This window comes from Brachyhypopomus gauderio, chromosome 16 (genome assembly GCF_052324685.1).
Source record: "Brachyhypopomus gauderio isolate BG-103 chromosome 16, BGAUD_0.2, whole genome shotgun sequence".
Classification (NCBI taxonomy): Eukaryota; Metazoa; Chordata; class Actinopteri; order Gymnotiformes; family Hypopomidae; genus Brachyhypopomus; species Brachyhypopomus gauderio.
Window position 1 is genome coordinate 15,119,597 of NC_135226.1, and position 16,612 is coordinate 15,136,208.

At 45.9% G+C, this 16,612-nt stretch overlaps 1 protein-coding gene across 1 annotated transcript in view; it reads left to right on the top strand.

Annotated features, from left to right (window-relative positions):
* Window positions 1–3,460: 3,460 nt before the first annotated feature.
* Window positions 3,461–16,612, top strand: part of pitpnm3 (PITPNM family member 3) — a 56,924-nt gene continuing 43,772 nt past the window's right edge. Inside the window, 2 exon segments of the mRNA XM_076976336.1 lie at window positions 3,461–3,786; window positions 13,574–13,669. Of these exon segments, the coding sequence (XP_076832451.1) occupies window positions 3,762–3,786; window positions 13,574–13,669 (121 nt within the window). The 5' untranslated portion in view covers window positions 3,461–3,761.

Genomic DNA, 16,612 nt, shown 5'->3' on the forward strand with positions numbered 1-16,612 from the left:
CTTTTACATTTATTTTACAGTTAGTCAGTGTTTGAGTTTCTTTTGCATGTTTGATCATGGTGTCTTTCCACACATGAAAGCTTTCAACATGGATTTGATGCAAAGCCTAATTGCCACTGGCAGCCCATCCCACTTCTTACACACCATGTGGACCTGCACAGGAACATAATTAACCCACTGCACAATTCCCACATTACACAGGGCTATAGCCTTCTACTATCTCTTCACATACAGCTTGGACTATTTTGTTTTTACTTGCTTGAGTTCATGGCCGTGCTCAAGGACTTTAGACCAGTATGTTTTTATTGCTGTTGCAGGATGAATTGCCAAAGCAAAAAACATCCCCATGGCTTCTAGATGTTTGCAGTTTTGTGTGATAAAGGTATGATGATTACGCTGTGTGTGTATGTGTGTATGTGTGTATGTGTGTATGTGTGTATGTGTGTGTGTGTGTGTGTGTGTGTGTGTGTGTGTGTGTGTGTGTAACGGCCACTGAACTAATTCAGTTCATGCGTTGGTGCTTGAAGGGCGATCAGGGAAGGGATGTGCCCAGCCGATGGCCTGGAGCTAACGGGCTTGTGACATGCAAACACACACTGAGAGCAATTAGACATCACAGGATCTGATGTGGGCACGTGTGTGTGTGTGTGTGTACGTGTGTGTGTGTGTGTGTACATGTACGTGTGTGTGTACGTGTACGTGTGTGTGTACGTGTGCGTGTGTGTGTACGTGTGTGTGTGTGTGTGCATCCAGGTCCCCTGTGAATGCTTTTATGTTAAGCTTCCTGCCTTGGTGTCGTATCAATAGTCTAGTTATTCTCAAAGGCTTGTTCGATTAATAGTTAATTACAAACTTTTAGAGCTATTGGTACTTTATTATTATTTATACATTGAAATAATGCCCTATGTTGTATAATGGTAATAACCCCTTTTTCCTTTTACCAGTGTGGCTGATGGGTTTAGTCTCATTATGTCTGATATAAATATCTTTAATCTGAAAGAGGGAGGCCAAGCATGTATATTTTAAAATCCCTTCCCCGGAGTGGCATATAGCTCCCAGTGACAAGGATGAAACTGCTTCTAGAGGGGGGAAAAAGTTTAATTAATTAGTTTTTTTTCCCCCTTGCATCAAACTGGTGAAATCAATGTTATCCATCTTGCTGTCTCACCTGCCCCCAGGAGGTGTTTCTCTGGAGCTGTTCTTATAACAGTCCTGGTGCACTGACTCCAGCAAGAAACGCTTTGTCACTGGGCTTCCTGACTGGTACAAATAGACCCACTCTGCTAAAGAGTGTGGTAACGTAGCAGGGCCGGTGTGCACGGATTGCAAAAGAACCGAGCCTCTGGACCGTGCTGCCGTATGTACTCATGTAGCAGGACTCGTGCAGGGAATGAATTTGGAAATTGCTGATGTGACGCGTGCAGACTTTGTTTTTTTTTTTTTGTTTTTTTTTTTGGGGGGGGGGGGGGTGAATGGAGAGAGAGAGAGACTGCAGCAGTTTATCTGCAGGTGCTTCTACAAAGTGGCTGTATTATCCTGCATGAAATGAAATGCTGCAGATTGTTGTGACTGGTGTGAAAAATGTTGGGCTTAAGCATAATTATTTCTCGTTAACTCCACCTCAGTGGCACCACCATCATTCTTCACTCTGTCCAGCCTGTTGGGTTTTGTAACATACAGGCTCACAGATATGTGCAATAGTGGTTGCATTATATTTGATGTTGCGTGGACCGTCTCTACGATGTGATTTCTAGACACTTAATCTTGCCTTTTCATCGTATGACCTCTCAGCTACTGTTACACAATAATTTGTCATTTCTTATTTAAAATGAACTAACACACAGAGCCTGTCAAATGTCTTTGTTCAATTATGTTTAGCCATTTTCATATTTCGAATGCTCCAAGGCTGTATTTTGGTCACACTGATGCATGACAAGACGAGTAAACACGGATGGTGTCTGAAGCACTTTCCACCATTTAAATGCAAGCAGTTGCATTAACGCTGTTCCAGCGTAGACCAATCCCTCCGGCTCTAATAAAGGCAGAATGCAATTAGCAGTGGGTAAGAATCAGGCTTCAGTTTGCAGTGTTCTTCTGTGGAGGCTTTCGGCCGCTAGCTCGGTTTCCTCCATTCAAATTGGGCCATAAACAGATTTCTGCTCGAACAATTTGATCTTCACTTTTACTTTCGAAGAGGGCAGTTTTGGTCTATTTCAGGAAGATTACATTCAATTAGACTGAATGGGGCTGGAAGATGGTGGCACCTTGTGATGTCCAGGTCTGACAGCAAGAGGCGATTACAACAGACGTGGCACAAGGACCACAGATAGACAAAACACCAACACAGATCCACAATGTGGAACATCTTGGATAAGCACAAACATAAAAAAGTGCACATACTTCTCATTAACCAATATATCAAGATTTCTTTTTGCTTAAATGCATCTAAAATGTTCTGCCATAGTTTCAGAATATGAAGTGTAGTAGGTGTAGACTAACAGCCCAGACATGCACAGCTGAGTCTGTGTCTGACATCCCCCTGATTTCTTGTATTGCTGTGACTAAAGTGCTTGGTGCAGCTGTGTTAACATCTTCTACCTTAATGTCTAGATTTCCAGGATGATGCCTCATGTAAGCAAAGCAATGACAACACAGTACCATGGCAACTATGAAGAGCTCCTGAAAATAAAACTTGCTAAGTCAGGCTTCCAATTTATATCCAGTAATGCATTAATTTAATATGCTGGAAAATGAGATGGAGTTCAGAATCTATCAAGCATGAACAAAAATGGAAAATAATTGCAAGTAAATAAGCAGAAGTCTACAAGATCTTGTCAGGAGATCAGACTCGTATTAATTGAATGCAAGCCATTAATTTGTAGTCTGATTGTTTAAATGAGCTGATTCATTATTAAGGTCACAGTACTTAAGATAGGCTATAATGTGAGGATTCAAAAGATTTGTTTTGAATTCAAAAGATTCAAAAGGTTTGCTTTTGAAGGTCTAGAGCATCTCTCGTGTAACTCCTGAAAACATTCCCAACACAGGGCAGAGCGGGCCGTGGAGTTAAACACCAGGGAGTATATCTCGGGTGAACCTAAAACTGAAAAGCTAAAGGATATAAATAAACACAGTGGAACCACAGTACCTTACATACCTGATGCTAAATTATTGAGGTAGGTGGTATTAGTCAGCTACGACCTTATTTGCAGGTATGCCAGCCTTATGTTGCCAAAGCCTTAATGTGATGGGTCGTGCCATTTCAGTGCAGTTTTCCTTATTTCACTGTCTCTCAGCTCAAGCCAAAGTGGGATATTTTCCCACGCCCACCCGATTAACTGGCTCCTGTAACTATTTACAAAATAAGATCATTGGGATGGGCGTTTTGACATGAAGCAATTTGCATTTTCTAAGCGTCACAGTGTCAAAAACAGCGAGACTCCGCTCGTCAGTGCGACTGTGCCGCTGGAGGCAGTCGAGCGTCAGCTGCGATAGGGAGGGAGAGCAAAGTCTGCACACACACACACACACAACCCCAAAGAGTGAGGACTTCACCCACAACCGCATCTCAGCTGCCATGGACCGCTTCCCCGCTTATGGAATGTGTTCAGCATCCTGCCGCATGAAACCCACGCTGTAGATTGAAGGTCTGCTGGATCTCAGCTGTAGTAGGTGGAGGTGGTGGGGGGAGAGACGTGCGTGCTGTCAAAACTAATAGAAGAACGCGCAACAGACACTTCTGTGGCAACCCGTTCCACGGAATGGCTCATGAGACGAGAAGCAAAGGTATGTGATAATCATAATGTGTTTTGTGAACTACATCCAGATCTCGGATACTAAAGCTCGGTGTTCTTTGGTGAGGCTGCAGTTCGTTAACAGGTTGAGAGACGACTCGTCTCGCCACGAACACGTTCCCAGCCCCGATCTACTTTGCTCGCCAATGTGTTGGAATGCGTGTGTGTTTAATATCACGCATTAAGCGAGTTTATTTAATCAAATAAATCAAATGTTCATTTAATCAAATAATACAAAAACATCGGACTGTTTCCGAATCATAACGAAGTGATGTTAACATTCAGACCTGAATGTATGAATCTGTGTATTACTTTTGTCCGTAGAATAAAAGTGTCCCACGTTAGGCCTAAGTGTTCATAACATTTAGATAGGGAACGTCTAATTAAAAAGATTAAGTATAATCCAACAGGCGCGCATTTAGCCACAGCCTCCCGTAATCTTCTGTAATTTCTCACTTTCGTTTCCTCCATTTTAACGACGGTTTGTCCTTGTACACTATTGCGAGCACTAGTCAGTGATTGGGATGCGTATTTTTAACTGTCTTTACTCGGAACATCTCGGGGAGCCGACCTCTGGTTTAAGACTGCGATGGGGGGGGGGGTCTCATTCATCCTGCTCTGAAATATGGGATGTATACTTTACACAGTTTATTTTTTAAATATTTGAATTTTAATTTGAATTTGTTTGGCTTATTTTGCATTGTCACTGTCACGGGCGGAATACAGCAGGACATGCAAATGTTGTACCACACTAATAAGATCCAGACTGAAAATCCTTGGCACGGTGCCTCAAGAAGACCAAGACACTGAGAGTTTTGCTTCATAGTGATGTAATGATATAAGACATCTCCCTGTCTTGACTATGCTGGGTGACTCTTCTCTCCTGCTTACGTTAGATGACTGCATGATTTTTGCTGTCTTGCTCAAGGTAAGCTCCACTGTCGCTAAAGTGGGGTTCTGTCCATAAAGTGAGGTTCTTTGACGCCTCATAACGTGTGGCCACATCGAGAAGCTGATAATGACCCAGTTTTGCTGAAGTGTTGAAGAAAATTAGGAGATGCGTGTAAACGAATTCTGTATAGGTTTGCGTTTCTAATCGTGCTCAACCCGACGTGAAATCTTTCCAAAACCTCATAGGCTCTATGGCAAACGATGTCAAAACAATGTTATGTTGAAGACATTTAATACAGCTGTGGTTGTTTCTGGAGAATGGAAAACAGCCTTCACCATTTTCAATCATCGTTTCAATTTACACAAAAGCCCAGATGCAAACAGCTTGCACTGACCTGAATTGCACCTGTTGGGTGATCGCTTACACAGGTGATGGTGGAAGACAGCTTACATTGCAGTGTTCTTTTCGCTGGTTTCTTTTGACAGTTTATTTGCAATAACTGGCAATATCAAACAATATACTACTGATTTATAATGAAATGTGATGATTTCAAAACAGATTGACTAAGTAAGACTTATGAAATGCCCGTGTAGTTTAAATTAAATCAAAAATCAAATTAAAAGTGTGGGTGTTTTAAGTTAAATGTAAATTTAAATGTACCATATTTTGTCAATTGTGATTTTTTACACCGCAATCGAAATTTGTCCTCCGCTTTTAACCCATCTGTGCAGTTAGAACACACACACACACTAGTGATTACTAGGGGGCTGTGGATCACACGTTCCCAGAGCGGTGGGAAGCCCTAGCCCGGCGCCCAGGGAGCAGTTGGGGTTAGGTGCCTTGCTCGAGGGCACCTCAGTCATGGCCTCAGGTCTAGGAATCGAACCCACGACCCTCCGGTCACAAGACCAGTTCCCCTACACTAGGCCATGACTGCCCTAAGAGAAGTTAAGAGAAATCTTCCATCAATCTACTTTATATCAGCTTTCCAGCACCAGGGAAAAATACCCACCTTCAAGCTTGACTTGATTCACTTACCAGACATCTCCATCCAACACATCTCCACCTCAACCCGCACGACTCAATCTCTACCTCAACCTGCACGACCGGCATGTACCAGCCCAAAAGCTGGGGAAATCAGAACAGAGGCCCGGTCTGTTCTAAAGCAAAATCACCCACTGGCCAAGGCACTTTGGTCTCCCTGATTATGGGGCTTTTATTCAGTGTATATCTGTAGTTAAATAGATGGGAAACTGGCACCAGCTAGAGCTAGACATCTAGACAGGGAGTTTAATGCTGTCTCACCTCCTCATGCCATTTCATTATGGGAGCCCCCAATCACCCTTCACCCTCCCACATGGAGCATGTGGCTGCGTTTTATCAGGAGGACACAGTAGCTTCTAAATTACGGTAGACATGGAGTGAGAACGGTGTGTGTGTGTGTGTGTGTGTGTGTGTGTGTGTGTGGGCGGGCAGAGGGAGGGGGGGGTGGGTGTTTGTTTTTCATTTACCAGCGTAGTAATAAGACTCTCAGTCACAGAATTGGAGCTCTTGTTCCTCTGCCAATTATACATTATTGCTTCTGTCCAAATGTGGTCAAGTACGCCAAATCACCCACACATCAAAGAGGAGGTTGGGCCAGATGCGTTGACGAGCGCACACCATTTGGGGGGGGGGGGGTGCCTACATTTCACCAGTGCTGAATTTATTGAGCACGTCTAAAATTTGTGTATTCATAAAACTCAGCATTTTCTTACGTGTTTTGCTATGTGCAATGTCCGGTCACAAGGCTGTAAAAATGCTAAACGCATGCACATTGAAAGGAATGATATTTCACTTGGGTTCATGAACACAACTGTAGCTGCAAACATAGTCAATTGTCTGGGTCAGGGCTTCATTTCCATGTAATCTCATTCACCTATAGATTACTATGTCAGTTAGCGCAAGAGGATTCCATTCAATCTTTATTTACCAGGACATTTGCATCCAGCAGTAAAGTCATTACAAAGCTTTTAAGTTATTTAATTTGGCTGGTGCAGAGAGAAATTTGTTAATGAGCACTGAATGACTGTTGTAATGAAATACCCATGTGGATTGTGCCTTGTTCAAAATATAGAATGCAGGCAACATGGCTTCCCTTATCACTACTGGGGAAGCCCGTGAGATCCTGGGGAGGATCCTCAGTTAAGGTTCGTACCTGATGTCAAAAAATTGCCTCTTTACAGAATTAAAGGTTGGGCAGATAGAATGGTTAAAGGTGGGAGCAATTTGATGTCTTTCACCAAAAGATTGCCGTATTTGTGTTGTTAGATGCAAGCTCCACGTTCTTCTGCCTGTATTTCATATGTGATTGCTTTCCATCTGTTGTGTTTTATCAGTAACACTTGCTCTCTTATCGTATCGGTCTTGGATTCGTAAAGAGAAATTATTCATGGCTAATATGCCATCCTGAATGGCTTCAGATTGAACAATGCGTTGCGGGTTTTCAGCGCTTGCTGAAATGTTTGTGTGCTGCCTAATTTGCACAGCGATTTGGATGGAGCACAGATCTAAAAATAGCCCAGCGCGAGAGGCAGTGACAGACAGCAGGTCCACGCTCACAGCTACCCTGCATCCCTCTGAGAGCAAGCGGCGGAGGGAGAGAGAGGCGCGAGCGCCCGACCACTTGCGCAGCTCTCGGGACTGCGTGGAGAACTGCAGCCTGGCCTGTATCCCTGAGAAGAGCAGACCAGACCATGCAGAGCAGTTTGTGCGTAGCAGAATCACAACACAACAAGGGCGAAAAAGGACGGTTTTATTTATTTGTTAATGCATTTTTATGGTATATGGGAGCACAATCTCTTCACATCAGGAACACCGTGAAAGGGAAGGTTGACTCGAATATCACGTCCTTTGTGTCTGACCTAGCACAGAACCAATGTCGAAAATCACTAGTTTGGAGACCACAGACGTCTGTGTCTAAGGAAGGAACCGTAGGGCTGGTGTTCATGTTGCAGAGTGCTAAACAACATCCAGATATCTTTCAGAGGCACGTCTGAGCCAGTGGCTCAACGCTATTCAACCAGAGACTAGAACAAGATACAGAACATTGTCTCTTCAGATAACTGGTAGGACAGTGAGGGCAAAACAAACCAAAAACCTTTCAAGTTGAAAGCTTGACATAATTTATCTCTGTAGAAGAGGAAGCTACAGCGGAACTAGAATTGCTGCTCAAAATGAACTGAAATAAACAAACAGGGAAATGTCTCAAGTCTTGTTTGGAGACATTTCACAAAGTTGTGATGTCTTGAACTAAACGCACAAGACTGGACTTGAGATCGAAACAAATTCATCACTTGATGCCATGTGCATGCAGACTAGCCAATAAAACGGCCCCTTCTTTGTGAACCCATGACATGTCATTAGAGCTTCACGAGGCGTTATAACTTGTCCAAGTAAAAATCAATCACCATTTTTTATATCATCACTGTTGGTTCAACAGTGGACACTTCACAAAACCCTGGGTATAGTCCTTATTGACAAAACATGTATGTAATGCAATTTCTAGTCCATGTCCAACCCTGGACATTGCTAAAAACAAATATTTTCTTATCCAACAAGGACATCCCATATTTAATCGAGGAATTTGTTAATGGAGTTCTTTCTGAGTTTATACAATCACGTTATATAATAATGTTATACAATCGGTTTGGACTGAGTAGATCCCGATCGGAGAGCATTGAGTGGCTCTCCTTACAGGGTTAAGTCAGAAATGAAAGCTCCGTCTGACTGTATTTGGCAAGCGGACCTGCACGAAGCAGGTTTCAGCCCGCGGCTGCTGGGGCTGCAGTGATCTCTCTCAGGGAGATGACATTTGGGACATGCTTGAGTGACCCGTTCCACTTCAGTGGGAAAATCTGATTGCGGTGCTTACACGCGAGAGTGCAATTCTTGCCTTAATAGGGGTTACTCTCAGATTTTTTGGCATTGAAGAGTTCTCCTGGCGTGTAAGCACCTGTGGTCCTCAGTGCAGGCGTTGTTTCTCTCGTGTGCTCACGCAGGTTTCAAGGGCTTCGCTCTGTCGCTCCCGAGGCGTGGTCAGACTGGAGCAGCACGTTGCCCCGACAGGCACCCCTAAGGCCTGTTGACCTGTGACCTGTGACCTGGGCCGTGCTGGTGTCCCTCTTTTTTTTTCTTTCCCTCGTTACCTTTAACCCCAGTCTGTTTTTGGTGCATGTGGTTGGGTTCCTTCTCGTTTCTTCATAGGTGATAGGCGGGACAGGTGTGGAGAGCTGTGCTGTGGTCTTTGTAGAGTGAGAGTGCTTGAACTCTGCTTCCTAATGCAAAGTTATTCATCACGTCTGCGTTTTCAGCGTAACGGGGGCATATGTGGCGTTTCGCAGTGGAGAGTGGCACTCCGAGCGCAGGGCTGCCAAACCGAGGTGTTTACCAGCCGCACGGCACATATGCCGTGGGAACACTCGCTCACCATGGCGACACGTTGTAAGGGCCGCATGAGTCTTCTGCACAAAGCCCGGCACTTTAGCAGAATGGCTGAATGAGGGATGGCCCATCCTTCCTTTGAGAAGCTCAAGCCAAACTCGTGATGGATTTTTATTACGTGTTGGAATGGGATTTGGCCGAGTCCAAGGACGTTATTCATCCCGTGCCAAGTTCTGCCAGGCCCAATTGTAATTTTTGTCAGATCCATATGGGAAGGCAGAAATACAGACTGCCTTCAGGTAACCCATTGGGTGCCTGTGTAAGGCTGATCTGTGCGGGCAGCACGTGATGTTAATTTGTGGATTACCTCCTACGTCGTAGTAAGTCTCCGTCTGGTAAATACTGGAATGTTAAAGCTTTAAAGTGCAAGTGAAGAGTATTATTCTTTCTTTTTTAAAACCCAGTTTTTTTTTCACGCTGTTCTGCCTGAACTGAAGACAGCTCAGCATATTTGGGGAAGAGTGCTAACTGCTCTGTTCTGTACTTGTGAACAGAAACCCTTGAATTTCGCATTTCATTTTATTGACAGTAGGGAAGAGGAGCAAAGAGGAAAGCTGGGAAAGAGCTTCCACACTCTTAAAGTCCCACGTAGTCTTCAACGTCTACACCTGCAGGGTGTGTGTGTGTGTTCACCTGACCAATCAGCAACCCGACCACCTCCTGCCCCCACCTGGGGGGAGGTGGTGTCCTGTCTATGGTCGATGGTCCCGTCTAAAGTCGACAGGCGATGTCGACACTCGGCTTGTGCAGTGTGTTCTCTCTTAAGGAAAGCAGTCCTGTGCATCAACTGTGCGTAAAAACCAAGATCTTTGGCTTCCGGAGCAAACCAGTGTGTACGACACGTGTACGAACTGCCCTTCTGTGAAATTCAGAGTGACAGATGCCGGGCGTTTACAGGCCAGCGCCACGCACTGTGGCCCAAACGCTCCGTTTACACTCATGTCAATTACAGTGGCAAAGACGAACTAACGACCAGCTAGACGCTCCACAGCGCTCTCTAGGAGATTTGGGCCGCGTTTCACTCCAAGGAATCCTATGGCCCTGCTGACATTTCATTCAGCTGGACATGGACTGCTTACAAATGAGCACTTCTGTCTGTTCTGTATGCTCTGAATAGTATTAGTTTCCCTCCAGTTGTTAAAAAATGCGGCGCATGCCCACTAATCCGATCGAAAAAACCAGACTGAGGCATTTTTCACCAAAACGCAAAGCCACTCACAATGCATGTGCCTTTTAGCATTAGCTATCCCTCATATAATAATGCTAATTTCATGGTTGAGATAAGTCCTCTCACCACCTGGGAGAATTATTGCTCTCTTGCAATTATATGGTACTGTAAATGTGTATTCGTCCTCAGCCTCAACCACAGAAGTGCAATGTGTCTTTCTCTGTGGCGCGAGTTAGCTATGCGCTTATTAAAGTATTAACATAAAGAGAGTCATGCGCACACCCATATCTAAACAAACCAGGTATGGATCTTGATGAAAGGCCGTCGGTCGGCACCCTCACTATAACTCATAACATCAAAATTCATCATCTGGCCGAGTTTGGAAGCCAAGCGTGTGGGGTCTGGACAGTTTGTGCTATCACATGTGAAGCTGAAAGCGTGTTCCGGTGTAGGTGTGTTCCGGTGTAGGCGTGTTCCAGTGTAGGCGTGTTCCAGTGTAGACGTGTTCCAGTGTAGGCGTGTTCCAGTGTAGGCGTGTTCTGGTGTAGGTGTGTTCCGGTGTAGGTGTGTACCGGTGTAGGTGCATTCCGGTGTAGACGTGTTCCAGTGTAGGCGTGTTCCGGTGTAGACGTGTTCCAGTGTAGACGTGTTCCAGTGTAGGCGTGTTCCGGTGTAGACGTGTTCCAGTGTAGGCGTGTTCCAGTGTAGGTGTGTTCCGGTGTAGACGTGTTCCGGTGTAGACGTGTTCCGGTGTAGGCGTGTTCCGGTGTAGACGTGTTCCGGTGTAGGCGTGTTCCGGTGTAGGCGTGTTCCGGTGTAGACGTGTTCCAGTGTAGGCGTGTTCCGGTGTAGACGTGTTCCAGTGTAGACGTGTTCCAGTGTAGGCATGTTCCAGTGTAGGTGTGTTCCGGTGTAGACGTGTTCCAGTGTAGGCGTGTTCCAGTGTAGGCGTGTTCCGGTGTAGACATGTTCCGGTGTAGGCGTGTTCCGGTGTAGGCGTGTTCCTTCCGGTGTAGGCGTGTTCCAGTGTAGGCATGTTCCGGTGTAGACGTGTTCCAGTGTAGGCATGTTCCGGTGTAGGCATGTTCCGGTGTAGACGTGTTCCAGTGTAGACGTGTTCCAGTGTAGGCATGTTCCAGTGTAGGCGTGTTCCGGTGTAGACGTGTTCCAGTGTAGGCGTGTTCCGGTGTAGACGTGTTCCAGTGTAGGCGTGTTCCGGTGTAGACATGTTCCGGTGTAGGCGTGTTCCGGTGTAGGCGTGTTCCTTCCGGTGTAGGCGTGTTCCAGTGTAGGCATGTTCCGGTGTAGACGTGTTCCAGTGTAGGCATGTTCCGGTGTAGGCATGTTCCGGTGTAGACGTGTTCCAGTGTAGGCATGTTCCGGTGTAGGCATGTTCCGGTGTAGACGTGTTCCAGTGTAGGCATGTTCCAGTGTAGGCATGTTCCAGTGTAGGCATGTTCCGGTGTCGTTGGACGTGGAATGACGGACTGTGTACGTTGCCTCCTTCACTAGCCACATCTCCCTAAGTCTGCAAACTCCTTCCTCTTCGTCACACTTCTCTGTGTTTATTTCAGGGTACATTACGCAGGAATCAGATTAGGAGCAGGAGAGGGAATGGATTTGATTAGACGTGCTGGGGTCTGGGTGCTGGTCAGTAGAGCCTTAACTCACACACCGACCACTTTTAACAACCCAGACCAGCATATGCACACATTTGTACTCAATCACAGTACTGGGCTACATGCTAGCCATCTTGCCCCCCGATGAACAGAATGTAATTCTTATTGTCAACGATTTTATGTACACAATGCCTGTGATTACGATGGCATTGTACATACGGAGCATATGAATGGTGCACAACTCCAGTGGGACGCTCTGTGCACTGACCCTTGCAGAGTCAAGAACAGGTGCACGACTCCTTATTGGACAGCACTCTTTGTCTTCAGTAATGGCTGGCACTTGGCTCCTTCTGCAACGACGTGCCTGAGTGGTTTGGTGTTGGTCCTGATTAGGGCTCGGCAGAAGGAAGCCTCTCCTGTGGGTGCCACCGCGTAAAGCCTTGTGTTTTTATTGGAAAGCTGCAAAAGGTTAATGCAGATAGCCATCTTGGTGCGTGTGTGTGTGTGTGTGTGTGTGTGTGTGTGTGTGTGTGTGTGTGTGTGTGTGTGTGTGTGTGTGTGTGTGTGTGTGTGTGTGTGTGTGTGCATGTATGTGCGCGTGTGTTAAGGAGCTTTAATGGCAGGAGTGTTTGTTCCAGTGTTGGCAGGGCAGGCAGAGATGAAAAGCTCATTAAAAGTCGTGTAGTGGCGCGACGCGGGAGCTGGCAGGCACGCCAGGCTGCGGTAATGGGAGGCGCGACCTCATTGTTTGAGCCGAGCGTGGAGGTCTGCATCAGGAGAGGGGGGGACGTCACCCTGGTCCTTGGCCAGCGGTCGAAGGCGCTGGCTGGGCTGGCGGACCTGGAGCTGGTTGGAGTGGTTGACGCAGGTAAACTGACCTCGATCCTCTGTCTGCTTAAATCGATAGTGGTTCGATGAAGGTTTGCTAAGAGGAGAGTATTTTAGCGATGGTGACTCAGTGATGCTAAGACGTTAAATACTGTTAAAAACTATGTGGCTTGGTAGTGTTGAGTAGTGGTAAGTAGCACAGTAACTTTAGATGTGGTTAACATACGGGCTGTCACAAAATATTTCCCATGTGCCATACAGATGTCTTCAGTGTCTCAGATCTATAATTATAACGGTATAAATCAAGCTGAAAGAATGGAGATGATTGTGATGTGACATGTCATTTTCCACAATTAACATTAACATTAAATTAAAATTTGAGCACACCAGGGATCTTTGTTCTATGTTGTTCAAAGAGCTCTAATCCCAGCACTTAAACTCGAGGTTCGCTCGGTTCTTGTAGAATAGCAATTGACCAAACAATTTTACTAGCTGCTGTATGTCCATGACATTCATGTTTTTGATTTCTTTCTTTTTTTTGCTTTTCATATCATTATATCATTCAGGAAAAGCATGAACCTGTTTGATTTTACTTTTCTGCACTTGATGGCAAACTTTTCCTGTGTACAAACGCTTTCAAAGTAAACGTATTTTTCACTTGGTAACTTGGTGTAGTTTGGCTTGGCTAATGCCATGATGGATCTAATCAGTAAGTGATTGGATGTGCATTAATTGCACGGACGATTGAGGCCTGATGTCTAATCATTTCTTTACGTCTTCTCGCCCACAGTGACGCTACGCAAGCACAGCGCCTCCCACTGGCGTATGCAGGACATTGCCCAGGAGTCTGTGGACAGCTCTGATGATGAGTTCTTCGATGCCCGTGGTTAGTGTCACTCTTTTGTCCATTGGTGTCCTGATATCACCTCTCCTGTGTGTGTGTGTGTGTGTGTGTGTGTGTGTGTGTGTGTGTGTGTGTGTGTGTGTGTGTCCTCTGTCCTCCTTTCTCTCTGACATGCTCCTCGTTTTTTGAGGTGTCACCCAATCCACTGCCTGTCTAGTCAGTCCAATACACTGATAATGCAATGACTTCACATACCAAGCTTGTGTTTTGGGCTTGGGTAAACAATGTCCGTGGCTCTATACAATGCTTAACTGAGCTGGTTTCGTATGTGTTTATACGATAATTCTGTCACACTGAACAAACGTCCTTGTTTCCGAAAAATTCCTTGGTTAAACATGGACCTCTGTGGTTCTGAGCCTGCATAAAAAGTCAGACCACAGGCTTTTCCAGAAATTCTGCATGTAATCTGATGTTCTCTCTATGCTTTGACTTCTATAAGGATTCTCTATCCAGCATAGCGAAGCACGCCGTATTGCAGCCGCGTTGTGTGCAGCCAGACCCAGTGTCTGTTTTCAACCCTTTACTGTGAGCGTGTGGTCAGAGACGCACGCGCTTGTCGATCACGGGCGATGAAAACAGCACAGCGGCGACCGCCGGCCTGCCCGACCTGCCCGGCTCTATTGTGGCTGTTCACGCCTGCCTTCATTCTGTCCGGCTCGCTGACGTGAGCTGTATTCCAGCCGTCTGCGGTGACCTTCGGAAATGTCACGTTTGCTCTGGGAATTTTTTTTTTTTGTTTTTACTATGAAAGCATTTGGGTTATAGTAGCTTCATGTTATACGTGAGCTAGTAGTAGATGTGTTCTGCTAGAATTCAGTATTTTCTTACCTTCTCTGAAAGTCAGGACTGAGACTGATTTTTCTACCATCGAGTTTGATAAGAAAGAGGCAGCATGACTGAAGCAGCCCCCGGGGACAGATGTCAATGCAGTGCTAGAAGCAGCTGTGTTCACATCTCTGCCGGTCAGTCATGTGGTACCAGTTGCTGTAGTGATTTGAGACTCTTCTGAGACTCTTCTGAGGGGGCGGAGCAGAGAGAGGGCATTCGCTTGTGTGATTGAAGCTGACGCGTCACCGTTCGAGACCACAGCAACTCCGCAGCCCCTCCTGAGGTCTCCAGGGCCGGGGGCACGCCACCTACTTTAGTAAATGCATACATGCTCTTTCAATTATAGTTCTGATGAAACTGTCTGCCAAGATGAAGAATTATGCAGGAACTTATTAGGCATTTTATTAACGTGTGTACTTTGTGTTTTTGGTACTGTAGTAAGGAACATTTGCTTAAACTATAAAGATCTTGTTATTATTAAAGATAATACATGCTGTGGCGTGTTTGTGTTCCATGGGTTTTATTTATTTATATTTATTTATTATTTATATGTACACTGTTGGCTCTTTCTCCATTGGCAGAGATAAATAGTAACACGCACGTCTCCATATTTACCTCTAATTGGACTCATCTGGTCAGACCGTCCTGTCCCACCGCTGCACTGAGCACTTCGGTTCAACTCCAGCCCATTTCATGGTGATAACAAAGATGAAATCGCACTTCTTGATTGCTTTTGTGGGAGAACTTTTTCCCTCTTTCAGAAACCTCATCAAGCAGAGATGCCGTGCCACCTTATCTTCTGACACGAATCATTAACCACAATGAGACAGAATCCTGGAAAACACATCGTTTCTAGACACATTCTAGCATGCTTGTTGTTTTTTTTTTTTTGGGGGGGGGGGGGGGGGGGGGGGGTACCCGAGGCAAGCTTATAGAGGGGAGGGCAGAAGATGACAGAAGAGGAGCAGGATTCAAAGAGCGTGCTCGGCTCTCTGGACCTCGACAATGAACCTCCAGGGCTTTTCTTTATTCCCCTGTGATTAATGCCTCCTCCCATGCTATAAAGACACCGGAGGAATGGAGCCATGAGAAAAATGTATTATGCTGCCACAAACCATTACCGGGGAGATGCTAAAGGCACAAGCTACAGCAGGCACTCTGAGGAGCAGCTTGTGGGCCAGTCTGTTTGATGGATGCTCAACAGATGTACCGTCTCTCCATGGGGTGAGGACATAAACTAGATCTTTGGGCATTTTCAGAAGCCTTCTCTTCACTTCTGCTTGGAATTACGAAGAAAGGTAAAAATAATGGTGCGACGCTCGCAGATCTGGATTTAAATGCTTTTAGCCATTCGAAACCTTTTAAGTTTTCCATCTAATCAGGTCTCGTTGCTGTCTGCAGAGGTGTGAAAGACTTCAGGTCCAATGACATTGACTTAATGGAGCTTCATGTGGATTGCAGTTTCTAGTACTATGGCTGCTGCCTGTTGAGGGTGGCCTCCTGAATGAAGTTGTTTGTAACAAGTGCAGATTATCAGGAAACGGATGACGTGTGAAACACTTTTAGCCAAACAAAAACAAGAATGGCAAGAAAAACAACAACCTAATGTGGTGAAGGACAGCGTGTATGCATGCATGTGGAGATGAGCTTTCAAGAAATCCTACTTACATGTCTGCGGCTGACACCAGTGAGGTGTTTGTGGGGTGTGTGTGTGTGTGTGTGTGTGTGTGTGTGTGTGTGTGTGTGTGTGTGTGTGTGTGTGTGCACCTGCGTGTCATCTCCATAGGTGTCGACGGCTCTTCCTGGGTATCTCTGTTTGTGTGCCCTCCGCCGCTCAATGTGCAACAGTCGCGGTGAAATCGCACGGCGGGAGGAGAAGAGACTGGTCATAATCACAGATCACTGGCAGCACGCCTTCACCTGCCTGACACCTCCACTCAGCCGTGTGCGTTCGCCTCTCTGCGGCTCCGTGAGGAGGGGCTCGGCTAAACACACCTCCCCCAACTCCCCCACCCCTCCGCCCGCTCCCCTCCGTCTTGCGGCGCGGCGATGCACAGAAGCGAGGCTCCGTGTAGGAAGTCATTAGCCATTCTTTTC